The sequence below is a fragment of the Lissotriton helveticus genome, chromosome 1_2 (assembly GCF_964261635.1).
Source record: "Lissotriton helveticus chromosome 1_2, aLisHel1.1, whole genome shotgun sequence".
Classification (NCBI taxonomy): Eukaryota; Metazoa; Chordata; class Amphibia; order Caudata; family Salamandridae; genus Lissotriton; species Lissotriton helveticus.
In genome coordinates this window covers 184,243,483-184,268,307 of record NC_136058.1, presented here as the reverse complement: position 1 = coordinate 184,268,307, position 24,825 = coordinate 184,243,483, and the positions used below count along the sequence as shown (strand labels likewise).

The 24,825-nt window shown below is 49.6% G+C and overlaps 1 protein-coding gene across 2 annotated transcripts in view; it reads right to left on the bottom strand.

Moving 5' to 3' along the window:
- EPS15 (epidermal growth factor receptor pathway substrate 15) overlaps positions 1-24,825 on the bottom strand; it is an 883,486-nt gene that overhangs the window by 81,164 nt on the left and 777,497 nt on the right. For both annotated transcript variants that reach the window (XM_078670831.1, XM_078670841.1), the window contains one exon: positions 20,673-20,752. In XM_078670831.1, coding sequence (XP_078526957.1) covers positions 20,673-20,752 — 80 coding nt within the window. The remainder of the gene's footprint in view (positions 1-20,672; positions 20,753-24,825) is intronic.

Below are 24,825 nucleotides of genomic sequence, written 5' to 3'. Positions count from 1 at the left end.
GTCTGGATAATTATCTGATCTTTCGTAAGGCTATTAAAACGCACCTTTTCCCTCCAATCTAGATTTCGCTCTTTTCTGCAGCTCTCATTCTATATGCCATCTAGCGCTGGGACGCCCCTTCGCTGGGGCAGCTATGCGCTCTATAAAACCTCAATACAATGCAATACAATACAATGGAGGCCTCAATGACTAGCACTTTGAAGAGCGAAGTGTGCTGCTTATTCTGTAAGTAAGCAATCACAGAAGCCAAATGTAACTGAATGCAAGTATAGGCCAGGCCTGACTGTGGAAGATGTAGGAGGTAATAGACAATATCTTGTACCGACAGTGTGAGTGGATGTATATGCTCTGGTGGGCAAAAGTGTACAAAAAGCTTACAACTGTAAGCATAGCAGTCCCTGTTAGTAGGCTTGCGTGCTCAGCGAAGAATGGATATACATTCTTCAGAAGTCTGAGATAACAAAACTATGACCTCAAGAACCAAACCACAAGATTGAGCTGCTGAAGCCTGGTGTGCAGGAGAGTTCTGTGGTTTTGCATTAAAAGGTCCGGCCTCTTGAGAAGTTTCCCTTGAGGAAATAGAGAGCTCCAGCAGAGTGGAATAACAAGACTGGCGCAAACATGTTGGGCTACTACAATGAGGGCAAGAGAGGTCTGCCTCAGATAGTGTACTAAGAATGGTAGGAGCGGGAGAGGCAGAAAAGCGTATGCAAATATCCCTGACAAGTTCATCCATAGTGCACTGCCCATGGACTGCAGGCGTGGTAACCTGGCAGCAAAGTTAGGGCAATTTACGTTTTCAGCAGTGGCAAACAGATCTATGTGAGGAAAGACCCAGACGTAAATGAGTAGGGCCTGGAGGTCCCACTAGTGTACTGGTTGATATGTCCTGCTGAGTAGGTTGGCAAGGTCGTTGTTGAGGCCGGTATTGTACTGTATGACCAAGTGCACATTGTGATTTATCGCCCACCTCCAGATGCTCTGGGCTAGAGCAGACAGCTGGGGCGAGTGGGTCCCCCTTGCTTTTGCAGATAAAACATGGCTGTGGTCTTGTCCTTACGGACTAAAACAACCTTGTTGTGAAATAAATACTCAAAGAGCGAACTGAATAGCTAGGAGTTCCAAGAGGTTGAAGTGGAGGGCCTGGTGTACAGGTGCACACCTGTCCTGGGACTGTGTGATGTTGCAGCTGTGCTCCGTATCAAGGGAGGGAGGCGTTCGTGGTGATCTCTTGTGGAAATAAGTCTAGAAAGCGCCATCCCTGCAACAGTTTGTTTGTGGCTCCAAATCAACACTAGATCCTCCCATAGATCTTCCGCTTGAGACCACGGTGCTGCTAGGCACTGCTATAAGGGATGCATGTGCTACCTTGAATGGAAAACTATTGTAAAGGAGGACGCAATCATGCCTAACAGATGCATTACTGTTCTGTTACCTGACGATCCGGCTGAAAAAGAGGTAGCAGTTTTTGGAAAGCTTTGGCCCTGGCCAGGCTGGGATATGGCTTCCCCACCCTTGAGTCTAGGGTAGGCCCACGGAAAGGCTGTATATGGAGTAGCTGAAGGTGAGGTTTGGCTACATTTAGCATGAAACCCAGCTTGTGAAGGTGGTCTATGGCTGTTTTCATGTTTCCAGACATTGCTGTTATGTGGCACTCTTGATCAGCCAGTCATCGAAGTAAGGAAACATGTGGATGCCTCCCTCTGAGGTGAGCGGCTACCATAGACAGACACTTGGTGAAGACTGTCGGGGCTGTTGTAACCCCAAAAAGCAGCACCATCAACTGAACGTTGACCACTCACCACAAACCGCAGGAATCTTTGATGGGCGGGGTGGATAGGAATATGAAAGTAGGCATCCTTCAAGTCGAGGGCAGTCATGAAGTCGCCTTACCGCCACAGAGGGATGACATCTTGAAGTGTAACCATGTAGAAATGTTCCATCAGGATGTACTTATTAAGTGTACGGCGATCGAGGATAGGCATGAGGGTGCCATCTTTGTTGGGAATGAGAAAGTACAGGGAGTATACCCCTCTGTTGCAATGAAGTGGCAGCACGGCTCTATGACCCCTTTGGCAATTAGTGCATGCATCTTTTCTTGAAGCAGGTGCTGGTGTTCTCTGGACAGCTTGTGTGCACGTGGGGGATGTTGTGAGGTGTTTGGGTGAGTTTTAAACAGCACCCCTCCACCATGAGGTTTAGAACCCAGCGATCTGTGGTAATTGCCTCCCAGTGAGGGAGAAACCCCTGCAACCTGTCCACAACAGGTGTTAGATGGTCGGGGTAGTAGGAGAGAGTCACTATTTTGAGGCGATGGCTCCTTTGGGAGGAAGAAACCCTTGCAACCTGTCCACAACAGGTGTTAGATGGTCGGGGTAGTAGGAGAGAGTCACTATTTTGAGGCGATGGCTCCTTTGGGAGGAAGAAACCCCTGCAACCTGTCCACAACAGGTGTTAGATGGTCGGGGTAGTAGGAGAGTGTCACTATTTTGAGGCGATGGCTCCTTTGGGAGCTGCCCCTTTTTCTGAACCCTTGCCCCCATGCCCTCCTCTGTAGTAACCCCGTGAAGAGGTCTGCTGCGGTTTTCTGGTGTATGTGGTGGAAGACTGGCGTGTCAACTGTTTTGGTCGCACCAGAGTACTGTGGTCAGCGAAAGGCCCCAAGGGCAGAGGGAATCTGTAGGGCACCCATGGCTTTAGCCGTATCAGTGTCCTTTTTGATATGTTCAAGCATCTCGTCAACATGAGGGCTGAAAGATGCTTACCATCAAAGGGCACATTAAGGTGGTGGTGTTGTACCTTCGGTTTGAGACTCGAAGCCATGCATGGCGGTGGCAAAGACAACTAGAATTCATGCCATGGGCAACCAGTCTGCGGCATACAGGGCAATGCAGATGTTAGTATTGGAGATTCTTTTCCACTCTGCAACAAACTCATGCCCCGCTTGCAGTACTGTGCTGGGGGATGTTGTATTTGGTCCTAGTGGGCGCAATCATACCGGGACAGCAAGTCCAAGGAGTTGGTGATGTGCCATTGTGTGGCAGATTGCGCTGCCACAAGCTTGCAAGCAACATCTATTTTCTTGCTTTTATAGTCTGGAGAGGGCGCATTCCCTGTGGCTTGGGAATTGGCTCTCTTCCTGACCTATTGGACCACCAGGGAATCAGGAGACGAATCAGCCCAACATGTTAAGCAAAGAGGTCACAAAAGCCAATTGACCTGTTTTGGGTACGCATGCTTAGACAGTCTCTCCCCCTCATTTTCCCCTTCACCACTCGTCCCTCTCTGTCCCTTTCTATATCCTCTGGTTGGAATTATGTGATATTGTGGAACATTAGCGCTACACCTTTTTGTTTCGTAACTGCGGTGGATCGATATGTAAGGGAATATCTTTTGTGCCGTAACCTAAGTTCCTCACACACCTTTAAATGTGTTTCCTGGAGTGCCACTACATCGAATTTGTGGTCTACCAAATACTTCCAAACTTTGTGACGCTTGAGAGGGGAGTTCAGGTCCTTCACGTTCAACGATGCTACAATAAGCATCGTATCTTGTGTGTCTCTTCCCCCCCCTTTAGACTCAACACACCCAAGTTAATCGGCCCCTCAATCAATCAATCATTACATTTGTAAAGCGCGCTACACACCCCTGAGGGTCTCAAGGCGCTGGAGAGGAGGGGGGGGGCTGCTAATGATCGAAAAGCCAGCCTCTCCTTACTCCACGTCTTTCAGGCCGATCACCCCTGCCCCATCTCCTGTTCTCCTTCTATTGTGGAGTTGTTGTAAGAACTGTCTGCTTCCCTTGGTTCTCCACTCCCCCACTCGCCTTATGTGTTAACCCTCCCCTCAAGTCGTTAGAACATGTAACAGAACTGAACCTGGGCTGCCCCCAGCAGTGAAGTTTCTCAAGGATAAGGGCATGTTGGCTGGAGCCTTGGCCCATGCCCGCCGCCATAGCGGTCTTTGAAAGCAAATAGAATGTAGCATGTATTTTTGATGTCTTATGTAGTTCTGGGGTCCCTTGTATAATGTGAAGTCCGTGGCAGTCAAGGCGTGCAGTCCCTCCCCACCCCCACCTGTTGACTATGCTTCTCGGCCCTTCCCTTAGATTGCTAGGACTGCATATCTATGAGGCTTCCGTCCTCTCCTTCTCAAAAGTGACTGTGGATGCTCGGCGCCTCCCTCCCGTACTATGTTTTTGATTGTCGCCCCTTGGTTATTGTACGCCATTGAGAGGGTTTATTGCCCTCTGTCTCTTTCCCTTCCAAGGATGCATGAAGGAGCTCCTCCTCGGGGATTGGTTATCCAAGGATCTCCAGCCCTTCCCTCAACTCCCTGATGTGCCGTGCCTTGTTATTAAGTTCAAAGGCCAGCACCAATGGATACGTCCAACGATATTTGATGTTGTCTGACTGCAACTTTTCCGTAAGGGGTCTGAATTGATGTCTTCATTGCAGGGTGGACTGTGCCAGGTCCTGAAACAGCGCACAGGAGAAGCCTTGGAAGGATATAGAGTCCTTTTTCCTGGCCACTTGCAAAATGGCATCCTTGACTTTGAATGAGTGGAGTTTGACCAGGATGTTGCGCTTGCGTCTTTTCTCTCTGGGCGCCTCATGTGGTGGACCCTCTCTATTTTGATTTTCAATTGGCGAGCCCCTAAAATCTCTTCGAAGAGCCCCTCTATGAAGGCCTCCAGATCTGGCACTTCTGCACCCTCCTCCAGGTCTCGGATTCTGAAATTGTCTCTTCTCGACCTGTTTTCCAGGTCTACGTTTTTCAATAGGGCCACCTGCGATTGCCTGTGTAGGTCTTGCACTCTATCGTGGGTGTCAGATACTCGCTTATCGAGTTCTTGTGTTTGGCCCTCTACCTCCAATACTCTTGCCCCAATAGAACCTACATCTTGTTGGAGAGAGGTCATGTGCGCCGTATGATCAGCTTTGAGTTGTTCCATGGAGACCTTCATATCCATACTAAGCTCTGTGCGCAGTTCGGCCTTTAATTCACTCAGCGAGGCCATCAGATTGTCTTTGGTGAGCGTCATCTCTAAATCGGTGTTGCTCTGGTCTTGAGCTAGCTTCTTCTCAGTGGGAGTAAAAAAACTAGAGACTGTTTGAATTTTTTTTAGGTGGCATAGATGCAGTCAATTGACTCCTCTCATTCGGGGGCTCAGTGCTCTCCTTGGCCCGTTAGATGCTCCATCTCTTCTCTGCTGTGCGGTGCTTTTCCCCAGAGTGGGAGTAACCTCGTCAGCTCCTCAATGGATTAACTGTTTTCTGCTGGAAAAGTTTCCCCCAGCCAAGTTGTAGCAATGGACGCGATCTTAGGGTCAGGCAGAATTCATTACACGGGCCTCATGCCGCTGTAAGTAGTCTGGCCCCTGGATCTTCATCTCCTGGCTTCAAGAAGTCTCACTATCAGCTCGGGTGAACCGTTGTCTTATTTAAATCAATTTCCTCACTTTCGCGTTTGCTGCAGTGTGGCCGCCATTTTAAGGCCAGGTGCGATATGGGGCAGTTCTCCAGCCCCCAACGTCCCAGCTCCGATGCGACCCCGTGATGGCTGTGTCTCCACAACATGCTCCGGCGCTTTGTTTGGCATGTGACTCTACTGAGAACACTAAGGTTTTTGAATATGGGAATGTTAAACATACACAAAAAAAATGTCCAACTAACTCAAACAATGTGATACACTACATTCAATGTCCATGCAAACTACTGTACATTGGACAGACGACTCAGAAGGTAAAAACCAGGATATCGCAACACAGGAGTCGGATTCGCTGCACGATCATCACCTCACCTTTGGTGGAAATTTTTTGGGGAAAAGGACATTCTGAATTGGATTTGTCATGGCAAGTTGTTGACATCTTACGTCCAAACTGCAGAGCTGGCAGTCAACAACAGATTCAACAGACTAGAGTGCAAAGGGATTTTTAACTGTTGCACAATTAAACATGGAACACTATTGTTTAATCCAAGCTTTAATTCCAGAGCTCAGGCTTCTACTAGACTGTATTTCCTTTTTAAAGAAAACCCCACCACTAACTGCTTTGTACCACCTGCAGTAATCTAGCACTCTAGCTGGAGCTTCTGTAAATATGAATGTATTGACTTTGTAATGATTTTTGACTATAATTGTTTGCCTTAAACTATTGTGCCCTACTGCTACCCTTATGGGCTGAATCGGTTTCCTTCCTGTCCCTTTCAATTGGCACGGCCTTGTGTAATTAGCCGACTCAATGTAGTTGCTTTGACACATGCACGCTTAGCTCCGTAAATTAGACCCAAGTGGGGCCAATCGACACACCCCCTTTCCACTCCGGCCGCACGCACACCGCTGCTTGTTTTTAAATTGCACCTAGAGCTCCCCCTCTGCTCTGGCCCGGATTGCTCAGTGTGCCAAGGAGCGGCTGCCCGTCATGAGATCACGGACCCTTTAACGCGGTTTCCCTATTAGTAAGTCTAATGTGACCTTTTTAGACCCTCTTTTTTAAAGATTTTGGTTCGACACCATATACTTATTTCCGCGTTGTATTCCTTAGGTCCTACAGTAACCAATAATTGGAATATTTGACTCCCGGTCGATTGTATACCTGGCCTCTCAAAAGAAACATCCTTATAGTTTTTACGTCTCGGCTGGAGATAGCAGCGCGCATGTGCTGCTCTCGGCATCCAAGAGCTTCTTGGAATCAAACAGGAGGCGGGTGGGCGCACACTGCCTCACACTCCAGCACTCAGTTTGCCCCTATGCATCATAATAAATGCAGTGCATGATACCACTTTCCTCGGTGTCAGGCTTTAGTTTTTCAAAATGCTTCAGAGACCAGAGGGTGGGTGTGAACGAGGATCACACAATATGTATGAGGCTACCTGCGTCGTAATTGGGGTAGCTATTGCTTTACACAGTGATTATGTTCCGATTTCCCTGCAGAAGGTTTTGGTCCCGGCTTCCTGTATGTATCACTGCATCAAAATGGCTATTTTCTGTTTGTATGACGTCTGCCATCTTGGTAATTAAAAAAGTTAATAGAATGGGGACCGAGTCATTCAGTGCATGCATGGTCACACATGCATATGCCATCACAGATGTGCCCGTACTGAATGACTCTGCTGCGTGCCTTCATGACCCGTGTGCGCTCATGTTGGTGGAGTGTCATTTAATATTTTTTCTTTTCTGCATTTAAAAAAAAATGTTGTTGACTTTTGCTTTTCCTTTTATGATTTTTTTCGATGCTTCACAGTATTGGCTGTGTCATTTTACAGCCAGACAAAGGATTTATCACCTCCATTAGTTTTAATAAAACTTTCTGAACGGCGTAGTGCCTAGTGAAGTTAAATAAAACTAAGAAAAAAGTTCTGTAACCAACCTAGTAGATAGTGCATTTGACCTGTGAAAGCAGACGTTCAAAACGTGGGTAATGGATACACAACTCAATAATCATGGATGATGAAATTTATATGAGGTAACTGCCACCCAACTGGTCCATTCTTGAGACAAAAATACTTTGCCTGCTTTTTTTGGGCTCCTGATTTTCAATGTCTGTGAGTGATGCGTTGCATTGGGAAATATGTCATTTCCTGTGTCTAAATCAAAATATCTTCTTTTTTCACCATTCTTGTATTGAGAAGTGTAATAAATAATAACATATTTTGCATGTCTTGCTGCTTCTGCGCACATCAGTACATTTGATTGTTTAGCTCAACAGCACTCATTAGGTCTCGTCTGCGTAGGCGGCGCATGCGCAGATTTGCTGGCAAGATTTTACGATTTTTAGTAGCTTTCACTATCGGGCTTTAATCCCCACCCCGCTTTACCATTGGCCGGCGTCCCCGTTTATGTTAAACGGTGGCCAGCCATTGGGAAAGAGGTTAGTGTGACGTACACTTTTCTCTTTTTGAGACGGCCCACTTGGACGGGCTCGTCTGACTTCCTTTTGGTGTAAAAGGTTTCTTATCTTAATGGGGCCAAACTCATGGCCCCATAAAGATAAGAACCTTTTTACGCCAAAAGGAAGTCAGACGAGCCTGTCCAAGTGGGCAGTCTCGAAAAGAGAAAAGTCTCTGTCTGACGAGCGAGGCTTCGCTTGTCCAAAGGTTTCAGATACCAGGAACCAGATGTGTGTACGTTGCTTTGAGTGGCGCACGTGAAAAGTCGTGAAGCGTTTACCCGCACAGCCCATCTGCTTTTAATTGAAAATGATTTTTTTTCTCACAGTACTGGTTACAACTTTAAACTAAACCAAACGATACGTGACAGCACATTGTATTTGTTACTCGATAAAAAAAAGAAGATATACAATCTCTCGTAGTCAATTGCGCGCCAACCCATGCGCCAATGTCTCTCTACGCGATCCCTCCTCCCCGGCTCCCAGGATGGCATGAACAACGCACTCTTCCGCTTTAACAGCACAGCGCAGTTTGTCTGCAGAATGGAAACATAATGGTCTTTGCTACCCGGCGGCTAAACATTTTCTGTGCTGCGGACAGGACCCGAGGGCTGCTGTAGGAAAGAGGAGTCTCTGCACGAGGCCAAGTTATTTCATGCCCCGCGGCCCTGTCTAGACCATTGTGGAGATGGATGCTGGAGTGTTATTCTGAAGGAATGGTACACCCCGCCTCCCCCCTACGATGCGAAGTAATAAAACAACCTGCTTCGTATTAGGTAAACTGTAGGCTCTGTCAGTACTCACGGGTAGTCAGTACCGGCACTTCTTATTTGTGTCCTTTCAAGTACCGGCACTTCTCTACCGCCATGGAGAGTACCGGTATACTCTGACACCAAGCTGTAGTATCCCTGTGCTTAGTCCGTGTTCAGCAGCAGCTCATTTGCATTATGTCTTGGAAGTGGGGGTGTTAAGAATTTCACCTTCACGCCGATGAGACAGAGCAGTGTCCTTTCAGACTCTGCTCTGTCAATCACATTCACACCAGTGTGTGCATTTGTGCACATGCTGGAAACCAACCCACTGAGAGCGCGAATTAAGGGAGTAATGGTAGGTAAGGAGTAAAAAATGTCTTATATTAGGTGACCTTTTTGTGGGAGTACTTGACTGCTTGTTAGTGTTTAACTGCTCATGTGCACGTTTGTGTATAAACGAAAGAGGAAGAGAGAATCTGGATACTCAGGTGTGTTTTGAAGAAAGCGGTGCACAAGAGGTTCATCTCCCGGTGGATCATCTTGTGTATCCAGGCATGTTACCGCTTTCCCCTTCTTAGCGCCCACGTAACCAACAAAGAGTTGGTCATCCACCCGGAACTGGCGTGTGCGATCCAAGTAGAATGAGAGCGCACGTTTTGGGTCCAGCCGGTGGAGCCGCTCTTCCCCTTTAGAGGGATGCGGTGGCGGGAAGAAGGTTGGCAAGGTGATAGACTGCCCGATGTGGAAGGCTGTGACAACCTTGGGCAGGAAAGATGGCTTAGTACGCAATACCACTTTGTCCGGATGGACAGAAAGGAAAGGTGGAGTACAAGAAAGAGCCTGGAGCTCACTCACTCTCCTGGCAGAGGTGATGGCAACCAGGAAAGCAGTCTTCAGAGTAAGAAGGCGGAGAGGACAGTTATGAAGTGGCTCAAAGGGAGCGCACATCAGAAACGTAAGAACCAGGTTCAAGTCCCACTGAGGCATCACAAACGGAACAAGAGGGAATGTGTGTGAGATGCCCTTTAGAAATCTATTTACAATGGGGGACTTGAACAAAGAAGGTTGATCAGGCAGCATCAGAAAGGCTGAAAGGGCAGAAAGGTAGCTCTTGATAGTGCCCAGAGCAGAGCCCTGCTGGGCAAGAGAAAGAAGGAAGAGAAGAACCTCAGAGAGAGGGGCAGCAAGAGGATCCACAGCCTTTGCTGTGCACCATGCCACAAATCTGTTCCACCTGCAGGCGTATACCGACTTTGTGGAGGGATGCCTGGCTGCCAGAATGACGTTACAGACTTCAGGAGGCAAGTCAAATGGCCTCAACTGTCGCCGCTCAATCTCCAAGCATGGAGGTGGAGACTGGACAGGTTCGGGTGGAGGACCGTCCCCTGCTGCTGCGACAGAAGGTCCTCCTGAAGAGGGGGACGAACCGGGGGATCGACTGACTTACTGAGTAGCTCTGGATACCAGTACCTTCGTGCCCAGTCCGGAGCCACAAGGATGACTTGGGAACGGTCGCGCTTGATCTTCTTCAGCACTCTGGGCAGAAGTGGTATAGGCGGAAAGGCGTAAAATAGACCGCAACTCCACTCGCGTCGAAAAGCGTCTCCGAGCGAGTGCCGCCTTGGAAATTCCAACACGCAGAACAGATGACATTGCGCGTTCTCTTCGGTGGCGAATAGATCTAACCAAGGCTCTCCCCATTGCTGAAAGAGGCCTTGCGCCACGTCCGAGTTCAAACGCCATTCGTGATCCATCATGCACCGACGGCTGAGCTCGTCCGACCTTGCCGTTCAGAGATCCCACCAGGTGTTGAGCCACCAAGGTCACGCCCTGGCGTTCCAGCCATTGCCAGAGGCACAGAGCCTCCTGGCAAAGGGTCCTCAAACCCACCCCGCCCTGTTTGTTGCAGTACAACATGGCGGTGGTGTTGTCCGTGAACACCTGCACTACACTCCCCCGGACAGAGGGGAGGAATGCCTTCAGTGCTAGACGAATCACCCGTAACTCCAACAGGTTGATGTGGAGCCGGGCCTCCGCCGGAGACCAGAGGCCTCTGATCTCCGCCTCTCCCATGTGGCCTCCCCAGCCCTGGAGGGACGCGTCCGTCACAACTACGTGCTCCGGTTGGGGAAGGGAGAGGGATCTGGCGCTGACCCAATCGCGGTCCGTGAGCCACCACTGCAGCTGTCTCGCAGAGCCCTCCGAGATCAGGACGTGGTCGGACAGGTTGCCCTGATGCAGGGCCCATTGAAACTTCAGGTCCCACTGCAGAGCCCGCATCCGCCACCTGGCGTGATGCACCAGTAGGATGCAGGAGGCCATCAGCTCCAGAAGCCGCAGCGTCAACCTGACCGAGACACTGGATAACGGCTGAAAGATGGTGTGAGAAGTTGGCCTGATATATAGTGCTCACTATTCTAGTGATCACTGTGTATCATACCAAACAACCCTTATTGATGATTGGTTGTAAGTCAACCTTTCAGACCAGCTATCCTAGTAGCATGGACACGAGCAGTCTTCAGGCTAAACTCTAGAGGGCGTGTTAAGCCAGCTGTTTTACCATCACATATACCCCTTGAACACCAAGTGAAAGGACACCACACAAGTTGTTATGAAAATAAAGGATATTTATTTATAACAAGACTATCCTGAACTCTTTATGAGTCAGGGAGCTAAGCACAATACAAAACTCTTACGAAAATACTTCAAGTTGCACAATTTACACAAATGCCCGAGGGGCACGAAAAACCATATACACAAAAAGTGGAATGCGAAATACTAGCAGGTAAGTAACAAGATCCAGAGGCTTCAGGATCGCTAGGACTACACTACTAAACCCTAAGGTTAGGAGCAGCAGGCCTAGGGAGGTCGGGTGCAGAGTGTGCACTCTCACGCGGGATGTGGGAAGAAGTCTATGGATGCTAGCGTTTCTAAAGTTACCGTTTCCGGACGAATCCGACTAGGTAGACTGAAAACGAAAAAGGATCTGGACACTTGGATAGTGAACCTGTGCTGGAGTACCGAAATACTCAAGTTACCTAGCCCAGGGGCCGCGGCTGCATAGGGTTCAAAAGACGTCGGGAATCCTCGTTGAAGTCTATGGAGCCTGAAAGAAGAAGTTGCTGGCAGGCGACCAGTGAAGAGGTTCGGTGTGATCCAAGGCTGGATCAGTGAAGGAGACGACCTGAAAGCAGAGGGGACTTAGTTCTTAATCACTAGCCAGTGATTATGTGGGCACCAGGATGGCACCGGATGAAGTCACCTCGACCAGGTGAGTGGGCGACGCTGGACTCTGCAGTCACACGGGCTAGGAGGCGTTGTCGGCGTCCAGGCTGGAGGTGCGAGCTGTCCCACGAGGCTGTCGGCTGTCGGCGATGCTGGACTCAGGATTTGAGCAACAAACCTTGGCAAAGGCAAGCCCACGCGGTGAAGTCAAGATGGCGTCTGGAGTGGACCAGGAGGGTCCAGGGCACTTCTTGTTGGACAAGAAGCAAGGGCCAGTCTAGGGGACCTAGACCAGCGGTGAAAACGTCGTGGTACGTCGTCAAGAGGGTCACTAGCCAACGGGCAAGTGACCGGACAACGTGGCAAGCAACAAATAAGCAGAAGGGCCCCACGCAGATCTCGTGGATGCTGGGAGGCTGGACTTCGGTGCTGGAGCTGCTTAGGGTTAGGGCTTCTCAAACCCCAATGCACTTACTCGAGGGTCTCTCGGGGGTCGTGCTGGTGAAGCGTCGTGCAGGTCTTGAAGATGGCCGGTCCCACGGGTCTCGTCACACCCACGAATCTCAGCTGGGCTGGATGATGTAGGTAGAGGTCAGAGATGGCAGGGAATTCGGGTCTCGTCGAGCTGGGCAGTCTTGATCCGGAGGATGGACGTGCAGCAAACCGCAAGAGCTTCGATGGTGCCTGCTGTTGCAGGGTGGCTACTCCTTAGCCACAAGGGAGAGTCTTCAGAAAAAGTCAAGAGTTCCTTTCGTGGAAAGTAGTTAAAGATTCAGAATTATCTAATTTGGGAAGGGGGCCTGCTCCTACCTTTATCCTAAGAAAAGGGGCTGGCACGCGACTAGGTCCTGCCCTATGGGTGGGACCAGGAGGGGGGCGGTTACACCCCTCTCCTTTGTCCGGTCTCTCCCCAGCTCAGGGGCTGGTGTGCCCCAGGAACTGGTTTGAGCCGGCATATGCACAGTGAGCACCGGGGTGCCACTTGCAGTCACCTTCCTTTCAGCCCTGCCTACCTGGGATACACAAAATCCTGTCTGGGATGGTGCTAGCACCGCCCCTAACAGGAAACCCTTTGTCCAGGCCTCTGTTGCTGGAAGGACTCCCAGCAGCAGGAGGGCAGACTTGTGTCTCGGTGGCAGCATCCATTTTGTGGAGCTGAGGCTGTGTCTGACTTTAACCGGGGTTCACAGTTACATACATGTCGTGTCCCTCTAGAAGGGTGGAATGCTAACCCTGTCGCCAGAATTGGCAAGGGGTTAGTATTTCAATTCGTATGACACCTTACTCAACATTTTTTGATAATGCTATACCAAAGTTAGCATTTAACCGCGAGGATTATAATGCACTTAAGAGTATATGGTATAGCGTTATCATGGAACAGCTATTTGGACTTGGTTCCGCAAGCTGCAAACGGGCACAGCTCATGCCAGAGCACCATCTCACATAATTCCAAGCACTCTGCCTTCAGGATTGATAAGGCCTGCCATAGGAGTGACTGATAGGAATATATGTGTCCATTTTAGGGTTAGATATAGGAATACTATATCTAAAGCAAAGGGTGTTTACACCACCTTGCCCCAGCTGTCGTGCAGCCAGTTGTGTCTGTTTGGGTGGCCAGCCAGGGGTGGCATAATACGTGCTTAAGCCCCTGGTAGGCCCTGGGTACACCTATGCCCTGGATACCTAAGGTATGCTGTACAGGGACTGATAAGGTGGCCCAGTACCAATTGGTAAAATGCACCTAAGGTACATGGTTGTAATTTAGAGAGAGAACAGCTAGGCTGTGGGTCTGATTAGCAGGCCCACAGCCAGGGAAAGTCGTAAACCAGTGAAGCAAAAAGAAAAAATCTGGGGTGGCCATGGGATTGCAGACCCCACTCTCCTACAGATGGGAATCAGAGCCTGAATATCCCGGACCCGCTGTTCGGGTGGATAAACCCGAAACCGCGCCGAGTCGAGAACCGCTCCAATGAAGAGGTGCTTCTGAAAGGGGCACAGGTGTGACTTTGGCACATTGATGGAGAACCCCAGCTGGTGCAGGAGATCTGCCGCAGTCTGGAGGTGGCTGACGACTGTCTGGGGCGAACCCGCCTTCAACAACCAGTCGTCGAGGTAGGGGGAAGACTGAAACCCCTAACCTGCGCAGATGAGCTGCGACCACCGCCATCACCTTTGTGAACACCCGTGGGGCGCTGGTAAGGCCGAAGGGGAGCACGGTATACTGAAAGTGCTCGTGGCCAACCGTGAACCGCAGGTAGCGCCGGTGGGCCGGCAGGACGGGGATGTGGAAATAAGCGTCCTGCAAGTCCAACGCTACCATCCAGTCTCCTGGGTCCAGGGCAGCTAAGACCTGAGCCAAAGTCAGCATCTTGAACTTCTCCTTCCGGAGGAAGCCGTTGACGTTCCGTAGGTCCAAGATAGGGCGTAGGCCCCCTTTGCCCTTCTTGGGTACCAGAAAGTAGTGGGAGTAACAACCACACCCTACTTCTGGCCCAGGAACGCGCTCGATGGCCCTCTTGGCCAAGAGGGCCGTAACTTCCTCCTGCAGAAGTCGCAAATGATCCCCCGATACACGGTGGTTCTGCGGTGGCATGGCTGGAGGAGTCGCCTCGAAGGGGAGGGAGTAGCCCCTTCGGACTATCTGCAGCACCCACCTGTCCGATGTGACGGTGCACCAGTGGAGGAGGTGATGGTGAACCCTGCCCCCCACTGGCGTCACATGGGCCGGAAAGCACGGACTAGGAGGGTTTTGAGGCGGATGCTGCGGGGGAAGGTGTGGACTGACCTCGCCGTTGTCCCCGACCGCTACCACGGCGGTTTCCACGGCCGCCACCGCGTTGGGTATTACCCTGCGGAGCGTGGCTGGCAGCACGTGTGGGCACACCCCTTCCGTGGCCACGAAAGGAATGAAAGGCAGCCGATTGCTGGCGCGGGGCCGAGAGGCCCAAGGACTTGGCCGTAGCCCTTGAGTCCTTAAAGCGCTCAAGCGCATGGTCTGCCTTGTCGCCAAAAAGGCGACGGCCATCAAACGGCATGTCCATCAATGTGTTTTGGACATCAGCCGAAAAGTTGGCGGACCTCAACCAGGCACTAACCGCCACTGTCGTTGCCATCGCTCTACCTAGTGAGTCGGTGGTATCCAGCCCACACCGGATAGAATATCTGGCTGCATCCCGGCCCTCCACAAGGGCTTGGCCGAGTTTGGCCCGTACCTCCAACGGACACTCTGGCAGCACTTCCGCAACCGTATCCCACAAAGATGGGTGTAGCGTCCCAAGAGGCATGCGGTGTTGGAAGACCGCAGTCCCAGACTAAGGGAGGAGAAGATCGTTTTGCCGTACTGCTCATACCTCTTGGATTCCCTGTCCGGCGGAGCCGACGGGAATGCGTTCTGGGAATTGGAGGCCTGGATGACCAGGCTCTCTGGGGTGGGGTGGGTGGACAGGAAACATGGGTCACCCGGAGCCGGGCGGTGGCGTCTGGCCACGTTCCTATCTACAGGCGAACCTGTAGCGGGCTTGGACCAAGTGCCCAAAAGAACGTCGGTCAAGGCCTCGTTAAACAGCAGCAGAGGCTCAGCTGAGCATGACTGCGGCTTAAGGACCTCAGTGAGGAGGTTAGTCCTCACGGCCGCGACGGGGAGCTCAAGGCCCAAGGCCTTGCTGCCCTCATCAACGCCACACTGTAGGTTGCCCCCTCCTCCGTAGCCACGGTAGGAGGTGAGACAAAGCCAGTGTCGGGCGAAGTGTCCAGGCCACTGGCATCCCCAAGTTCACCTGTCCAGTCCTCCTGGGCCTGACATTCACGTGTCAGAGGGTCCTCAGACCCCTCCCAATACTCCTCATCACCCATCTCCTGATAGTCAGGGTCAGAAAATGATGGGGCCAGTTCATGGAAAGTAAACTCTCCGAACAGCGTCTGAAGCGGCGCCCAGCGGCGCCGCCGGAACCGGGTCGAGGGAGGCATCGGGGACGGCACCGCTCTAGGGGGGCGCCGAGGGCGGCGCCGGGGGTGACACCTGGGGGGTCGGCGCCGGGGAGGTCGTCAAGCCCACCGGCGGCGACCCAGATCCGGAACCGGATCCAGTGGGGCCTTGCGGCGCCGGCGGCGTCGGAGCCGAAGCACCCGACGGCGTCGGGACCGAAGCCCCCGACCCGCCAGGCCCCCCAGACGGGTCCGCTGGGCCCAGAGGCGCCGCGGAGCCCGTCGGAGTAGAGAGGGACCTCATGGCCATGAGGAACCGCTCGATCTCCTCCGGCGTCGCGTTAGGCCCAGGGACCGAAGGGTATGAAGCCGGACGCGGCGCCTGCGACTCCGACGGAGCCGCGTGGGCGGTCCCACCCGAACCCCCGGCCGCGTTGCACGAGCGTCGGGGGGAGTCGGAAGAGCGATGATGTCTCTTCGACTTCTTGTGCTTACCTGACCACTTCGACCCTGAGGAGTGATGTCGACTCCCGGAGCTATGATGGCCCCCCCTCCCTCGACCGGTCCCTCGACCTCCGTCCGGACCGGGATCTCTCATGGCGCAGGGCCGACTGCCGGAGTTCGAGTCGCTTACGGGACCGCTCCCGTCTAGCTTTCGAAGTGAGGGCCCGGCAGTCGGAACAGGCCTTGTCGTCGTGGTCGACGTGGAAACAGTGGAGACACCGACGGTGAGGGTCCGTTACCGACATCTGTCGGTCGCAATCCTCACAGGGCTTGAAACCAGGCATCCCTACCGGCACCGAATCGGAGTCGAAGACTCGAAAAATGAGATCAAAAGATCAAAAAAGATTTAGTCAAAAAGACCTATTAGCCTAATTGATGATGTAAAAAAGATTGTGGCTCGCCTTCTTTTGGGTAGGATCCAGAGTTGGATCTCTGATTATGATGTTTTAAGTCCTCTCCAGGCGGGTTTTCGGCAACATATGGGGACCTTAGAGCAAGTTTTTAGATTTATGCTATTATATTGGAAGGTGGTCTATCTTGGGGGAGGTTTGCTGTTTGCGGCATTTGTGGACCTTAGGTCTGCTTTCGACCTAGTGCCCAGGACAAAGCTCTGGGAAGTCTTGCTGGATTTGGGCATGCCCAAAGAGCTGGTGGCACTGCTGATCAATCTGCACTTAAACACCTATGCCAAAGTAAGATGGGGTGGTCCAGGGGAGGTCACTAACAGTTTTAAAGTTGCCAAGGGGGTTAGACAAGGGTGTGTGTTGCCCCCCACCCTTTTTTCCTTGTTTATTAATGGGGTGACTAAGTATTTTTCTAACTATCCAACGGACGCCCCCTCCCTTGCTGGAAGGAAAATTCCCCTCCTCATGTTCGCGGACGACACTCTTATTATTTCTAAAACGAGGCAGGGCCTTCAGTCCGCACTGGCCCGTTTTGAGTGTTTCTGCAGCGAGCATGAGTTAGAGGTGAATGTCAACAAGACCAAATTTATGGTTCTGCGAGGCCTCAAGGCTGTGAAGGCCAAGTTGTCGATGAGCGGAGCCATTTTGGATCAAACGGAGGTTTTTACATACCTGGGTGTCACATTAAGTGAGAACTTGAGCTGGAAACCCCAATTGGATCTTATGACCCTGAAACATGCTCAACTTGGGGGAGCCTTATTGAAGGAGCACGCAAAATCTCTCACTAAACCCCTGGCACCGTTGGTAAAAATGTATGGCTCCAAGATAATCCCTGCAACTATCTACGGTGCAGAACTGTGGGGGTATAGTGATTTATCCACTCTGAGGGTGGCACAGAATAGGTTCCTCAGAATGGCAACTGGTCTCCCACAATCAACACCTTGCTTACCCCTGCAGCTTGACTTAGGTGTTAAATCTATCGAGGACGTGGTACGGTATAGACCACTGGCGTTCTGGCGTCGTCTGTGGACTACACCTGAATTAACCCTGTTTGCTGAGGCCATCGTTGAGGTGAGGGGGCTTGAAGGGTCCCATAGGGTTCCCCGGTTCTCTCATCTCAGGATGCTTTTGAAAAATCTGCGCCTGGAGGCGTTATGGGTTGATCCAGCACGTGCTACCTTTCCATCAAAAAAGGCACTTAAAGATAGTTATTGGCATTGGATCGCTGAGAGGAGATCCACTATGGTTGTTGGTCCTACCATGTCACTGGAATTTTTGGTTGTAAAGGATGTCCCTAAATATGAAGCCTACTGGGACTTAATTACTAAGCCAAATGATCGTAAACTGTATCACCAATTACGAGTAGGCTCGTTACCCGTGCGGGGGCTTACGCACTCCTGGTCAACTGGTGGTAGCGATAAGTGTCCTTTCTGTGTAACAGCAGTAGAGAATATTGAACACTTTTTCTTCTGCTGCCCTATGTATTTGTTACCCAGAAAAGTTTGGCTTTTACCAGTCTGCCGCTTATTAGGTACTAGATCTGCTGTTGCAGCAACTAGGATTCTTAAAACTGATACTTCCCCCCCTATCGCCATTGGTGTAGCAAAATTCGTGAGCTGGGCTTGGTCAATCCGTATTCACAAACTTGGTAAATGAAGTTCCCACTGTATATGTTTTTATGACTTTTAGTTCCAACGTAGCATTGTTTTTATGTAGTAAGGGGTCTTCTTGTATATCATTGTCTAAAATTTAATACTTTTCTTAACATGGTTTTAAAATGTAACGTATTTATTATCTTCTATGTAAAAGCGTATGAACTGTTTTCTTATGTATTTGTCTTTTATGATGCAAATCGAATAAAGACCTCTTGATGATGATGATGACTAAGGTACCACTTTTTCCGGATCTGCGCTGCTGGCGCGAAAAAAAAAAAAGAACTGACGTCAGCACGCGGAGGCGGCGTCTAAGTACTCAGACGACGTCATCACGGCGCCGACGACGGACGCGGAGCCGCAGACAACGCCTACCGAAGCGCAAGGGTACTGCTACGCAAAAAAATTCCGGATCCAGTCTGACGCCTGGGGATATTCTAAGGTAAGGAATCTAATACTAACGTGTCTCTTTCAGATATTATTATTACATTAATACTGTCGCGCAGTCTGCTAAACTGGTGTAAGATTCTCGGCTTCTCGCTGCTGATCTCCCGGCTCTGTCATTTTCCACCTTGTTTGATCTTGGGCGCCCAGGCCTTCGCTGTGAGTGGCAGAGTTTAACCCTGATAGCCTCTGGCAGGGTAGAGGGGATTGCTGTGCTCATAATGCATGACCAGGTGATCAGAGGGCGACGGGCCGTATGAGAGCGGAGAACGGCGGCGGACATGTTAGGATGAGCACAGTCCATCTGTACTTTCGATCAGGTCGCCTCATTGTGGCGAGATGAGATACAAAAACAACACACTGCTGCTCACAGCTCGGTCAGGAATAGTTCAGAAAAATTTCTGTTCTGAGATTGCCTTAAAAAAATTGCTTAGAATTCAGAATGAACACAGAGAACGTTAAATCGTTGCACCTCATTTCCCCCAGATGTAAAGTGATCTTTTATTGGGCTGAATTGAAGAAGCTAAAGAAAACAAGCATTGAAAATGCAATAGGCCCGCCCCGCCTTTGATTAAGTTAAAGCCATTTACTTTGCTATACAATACCCTTAGCAAAGCAAATGGCTTTAACTTCATCAAAGGCGAGACCTCTTGCATTTTCAATGCTAATTCAGTAAGTGTTTCTGTTTACGGCTTGTGCAGTTCATTAACAACCCACCTTTGAATTTAGCCCCCACCACTGCTTTTCTTTGCAATATCCTATTCACGAAAGACTTTACACGGTCGTTTGCCTCTTTGCCAAAGCCTCTAATTAATTACACCTGAAATAGCTTCGAGCACCTTCCAGGTTCAGGTGAGTTCACCTACCAAATGACGGCTTTTTAATTAATTCTCTATCTGTAGTTATTCTTCAACTACGGTTTTCCTCGTCAGTCACCTGTCCCCTGCTGCGCGTTCACGCGTTCATCACAGTTCTGTTCCAATTAACAACAATTTATGATATCTCGCCAGCCTCGGCCAGTTGTCCCAGTAAGTTTTATGAATTGTGTGGCACAATTCCTTTTCTACCTGTGATTCCACCTGTTCTCCTATATATTCCTAAACTTGAGACGAGTATTAATTACAGCTAGTCTGTGAGATAGTACCTTAATACATGTTTTGCGTGACAAATGTGCTTTGCATGAATTAAATCAGTAGTTGCAATTTACGAAAGCATGAAGGAGTGAGAGGGTGTCACATACTAAGTTCAAAGGAGAAACAGGAGTTGTCCCACAGAAAAAGTACCTATTTTCAGGAGATGGAAATAGTCTCGATCATAGAGTAAGCACCCTGTAGTTACTCAGGTGTCTAAAACGGCGTGAGGTAAAAAAATTCTAATGTCCCTAGTACCCTATAGTTGTTTACGGTCACTCAGTTATAAACACAAATTATCCACAATTTTAACAAGGTAAATTAGAAAGGCTATACTCAAGAGTTTTTGTAAAAAAAATATGCAAAACTTTTATTGTTCTATCATACAATTTGGTTACTCAGTGCATTTAAAAACATGAAAGTACGCAAATAACAATCAATGCAAAATTCATACAATATCGGATATTTCAAATAAATATATATAAAAAACATCATAAAAACAAGAATCAAAGATTGATTCTTGTTTTTATGTTTTTTTATATATATTTATTTGAAATCTCCGATATAGTATGAATACCTTCTTTCAAAAAGTAAATTTGTACTCCTCATAAAACCATTGCAATTGACAAATGTATACCTATTTAAAACACTTTGTTTGTGCAATGCATCAACGCTGCTTAGGACAACACAAAAAAGCAAAATTATAAGTATTTTAGACGAATGTCAGGACCATTAATCAATTTGGTTTACCTTGGACAAAGTGCCAAAATCAGCAAAGCCGCTTCCAAATGATTCATTCCCAAAGAAAGATGCAAATGGATCATCAGCTGCTGCAAGAGTTAAACAGACATTGGAACCACAGGGAAACTAGTTCAGAATTCAGTGTTAGAAAGGAAAAAAATAAACACAAATAGTTGTGGTGAAAGTAACTTATACAGGATGAATCTGCTAGATCTAAAACAATTACATACCTGTATAATGTGGCTCTCCAGTATTGGCATCTTTCATAGAGTCACATGTTTGAATCATCCTAGTCATCGAGGTGGTAGTCTCTCAGTATTATAATGAAAGGCAACATTGAGCCAAGCGTAGGCTTAAGGAAATGGGGAAGCCAGATAGGTACCCTATTCACATTATAAAATAACCAAACTTCAGACAATCATAGCAGAGCACACAGTCAACACCTCTCCTCTCAAGCGCAACCACGCCTCAGATTTCATACACAATCAGTACTTTCTAAGAGGGACTGGTCACCCGTGAGGGTTTAAAGGCGCTGGAACAGGGGGTGGGAGGGGGTGCAGGTCCGACTGGGCGATTGGGTCAGCGACTGGGATACCCAGAGGTGAAGAGGCAAGGTGTTTCCGGTTTTGGTAGCAAGGTAAGAAAAGGATCTTCCTCTGGTCTTGGTCTTGTGGATCCGAGGGACCGTGGCTAGGGCCAGTTGGGCCGAGCGGAGGTGTCTGGTGGGTACGTGGAATGAGGTGCGGTGGTTCAGGTATGCTGGTCCGGCATCGGACTCAGGTGTGTATGATAAAATGTATATATATAGGCACGTATAAGTGAGCCTGTATCAGAGAGGAGGGTGGGTCGCATGTGAATCTTTGAAAGATGTTAATACTGGAGAAGGAGTAGTTTCTTACCTGTAACTCCAGTTCTGTAGTAGGGGTATCTCTGTTATAGTCATAATCTAGTGAATAGCCCCACTCATGTGCGGGGACCCCGAGCAATCAAAATAATTTCTTAAGCTGTCTTTATGTGCAGTCCTGCATAGACACTTAAGAGAGAATCTAAAGACAAACAATGCAGCCTATACTTATAAGGCTACACTGTCCAGTACTTCAACTAGATATTCCACCAAAATTAAATTCAGCACAGCCTGCAAAGTTTCTCTCATAGACAAACTTCCCCTTTTACCAAGAAAGCCTCTGGAAGATAGAGAGGAAGGGGTGGACAGACAAGCCCCATAGGCTGCCATTATGTGGCTCAAAAAGGGATGCTGTGCCTTTAAGGAAACTTTCTAAAACTCTCAGGATCCCAGAATGCACAGCAGGTCCCCTCCACTTTCAGTTCTTTTTGGAGGCGTATACAGCTAGACCTGCAGCATTCAGTACATGAAACATCTTTCTCCACCAGGAAGGAGAGCAGGCACTTATGACTATAACAGAGATACCCCTACTACAGAACTGGAGTTACAGGTAAGAAACTACTCCTTCTGTAGTAGGGGATCTCTGTGTATAGTCATAATCTAGTGAATAGAATGGCAAGCCCATCCCAACACCAAAGCGGAGGTGGAGAAGAAGAAACACAACACCACTACTGTGCGAACAGATTTCGCAGCGAAGCTTGCCCAACCTGAGCATCTGCCTTGGCATCAGAGTCCAGACAGTAATGCTTAGCAAAGGTATGGACCGACTTCCAAGTGGCAGCCCTGCAGATCTCTGCAACGGGAACATTACGGAGCAAAGCTGTGGTGGCCGCTTTGCCCCTGGTGGAATGAGCCTTAGGCTTACCCCCTAAGGTCTTGTTAGCCTTTTGATAACACAATTGTATACAGGACACAATCCACCTTGAGATGGACTGTTTAGAGGTAGCAAGACCAGTCCTGACTGACCCATAGTTGATAAACAATTGGTCTGACCTACGAATATCCTTGGTTTTATCCAGATAAAATGTCAACACCCTTCTGACATCCAGGGAATGAAGAGATCTTTCAGCTGGAGTGGAAGGATTCTGAAAAAATGTAGGTAACCTTATAGTCTGGTTAACATGGAAATCAGAAATAACCTTAGGAAGAAACTTAGGGTGAGTGCGCATTACAACCTTAGCAGCATGAAATACAGTATAAGGTTCTTGGCAACACAACATCTGAATTTCACTCACCCTGCGGGCCGATGTAATGGCCATGAGGAACGCCGCCTTCCAGGACAGGTGCTGCAACGAAGACTTATAAATAGGTTCAAAAGGTTCCTTCATCAATCTGGACAGCACCACATTCAATTCCCATGAAGGCGAAGGAAGACGAACAGGAGGAAACACTTTCTTCAAGCCTTCCAAAAAATCCTTTATCACAGGAATTTGGAAAAAGGAAGTCTGTGAAGGGCATTTCCTGTAGGCAGTCAGCGCAGCTAGATGGACCTTAATGGAATGGAAGTTAAGGCCAGACTGCGCCAAATGCAAAAGGTACGGAAGGATGACATCTTCCTTACATGTCGTCGGATCATAGTTCTTGGACTTGCACCAGATGCAGAATCTCTTCCACTTGTAAGCATAAGAAGTCCTAGTGGAAGGTCTCTTAGCCTCCTTCAGTATGTCCATGCAATCTGCAGGGAGATTCAAATGGCCATATTGCACTATCTCAGGAGCCATGCCGCCAAACTCAAAGACGAGAGGTTGGGGTGTACCATCTGTCCCCCGAACTTCGTGAGAAGGTCCGGCCAGCACGGCAGCCGTATGTGAGGAAGAAGAGACTGGTGAAGCAGGTCCGTGAACCACCACTGCATGGGCCATTCCGGGGCAATTAGGATCATCCGCACCCTGGACTGGGCCAGTTCGATGAGCACCGCCGGAATCAGGGGAATGGGTGGAAAAGCGTACAGAAAGCTGTTCCATAGCGCATTCCCCAGCGTCCCCTGCTGGTAATACCTGGACGCGAAGTCTCGGCGTTTGCTGTTTTCGGCGGTGGCGAACAGATCCACGTCTGGAGTGCCCCACCTGCCGAAGACGTCTCTGAGTACTTCGTCGTTTATGACCCATTCGTGGTTTTCCTGAGTCAGTCTGCTCAGCGCGTCTGCCTGAACATTCTGCACACCTGGCAGATGAGTAGCCGTTATCGCCAGTCCTCTGGCCAACAGCCAGTGCCAGATCGCCTGCGCCTCCTGCGACAGAGTGCGCGATCTCGAACCCCCCTGCTTGTTGAGGTAATACATCGTGGTCGTATTGTCCGTCTGCACAAGCAGAGAGTTGGTCTGAAAGGATGGATGAAAGGCCTTCAGTGCCAAGTGAACCGCTCTGATTTCCAGGAAATTGATATGAAACGTGGACTCCGTCGGGGACCACGTTCCTTGTATCTGTAACTCTCCGGAATGCGCTCCCCAGCCGTGGAAAGAAGCATCCATCACGATGGTCTGAGAGGGAATGTCCTTGTGGAAGGGAACCCCTTTGAGGAGGTTCTCTGCATAACACCACCATTTCAGAGACTGTAGAGCATACAGGGACAGTCTTATCTTGTAGTCCCAGTTCCCTTTCCTCTAGTCCCACTGATCCTCGAGACACTCCTGCAGCGGTTTCATGTGCAGCCGTGCGTGTGGCGTGAGGAAGATACAGGAGGCCATCAACCCCAGTATCGAAGACACCATCCTCGCTGTTGTAGATGGAGCGGTCATAAGAGCCTGAGCCTTCCGAAGGAGTGATAAACGTTGCTCCTCCGAAGGAGACATGCTTGCTGACAGCGTATTGATGGAGGCTCCCAAGTACTGGAGGCTCTGGACCGGAATCGGGACAGACTTGGACATGTTGATGTGCAAGCACAGGTTGTTCAAGAGAACGGCCGTCTTCTGGAAGTGCGATTGAGCTTCCGCGAAGGAGGATGCCTTGATCAACCAATCGTCCAGGTACGAGTAGACAAATACCTTGTTCTTTCTCAGTTGTGCCGCTACCACTGCCATGCATTTTGAAAAGGTCCTGGGCGCAGACTTCAGCCCGAACGGTAGTACTGTGTATTGATAATGATTGGCCCCGACTTGGAATCGCAGGAACTTCCGGTGTTTCCGTGCAATGGGCACATGGAAGTATGCATCCTGTAGGTCTATCGCGCACAGACAGGCAACACCTTTGCAGTTGAGGATAAATCTGGTGCAAAGACAGCATGCAAAACTTTTCCCTGCGAATCCATTTGTTTGCTTGC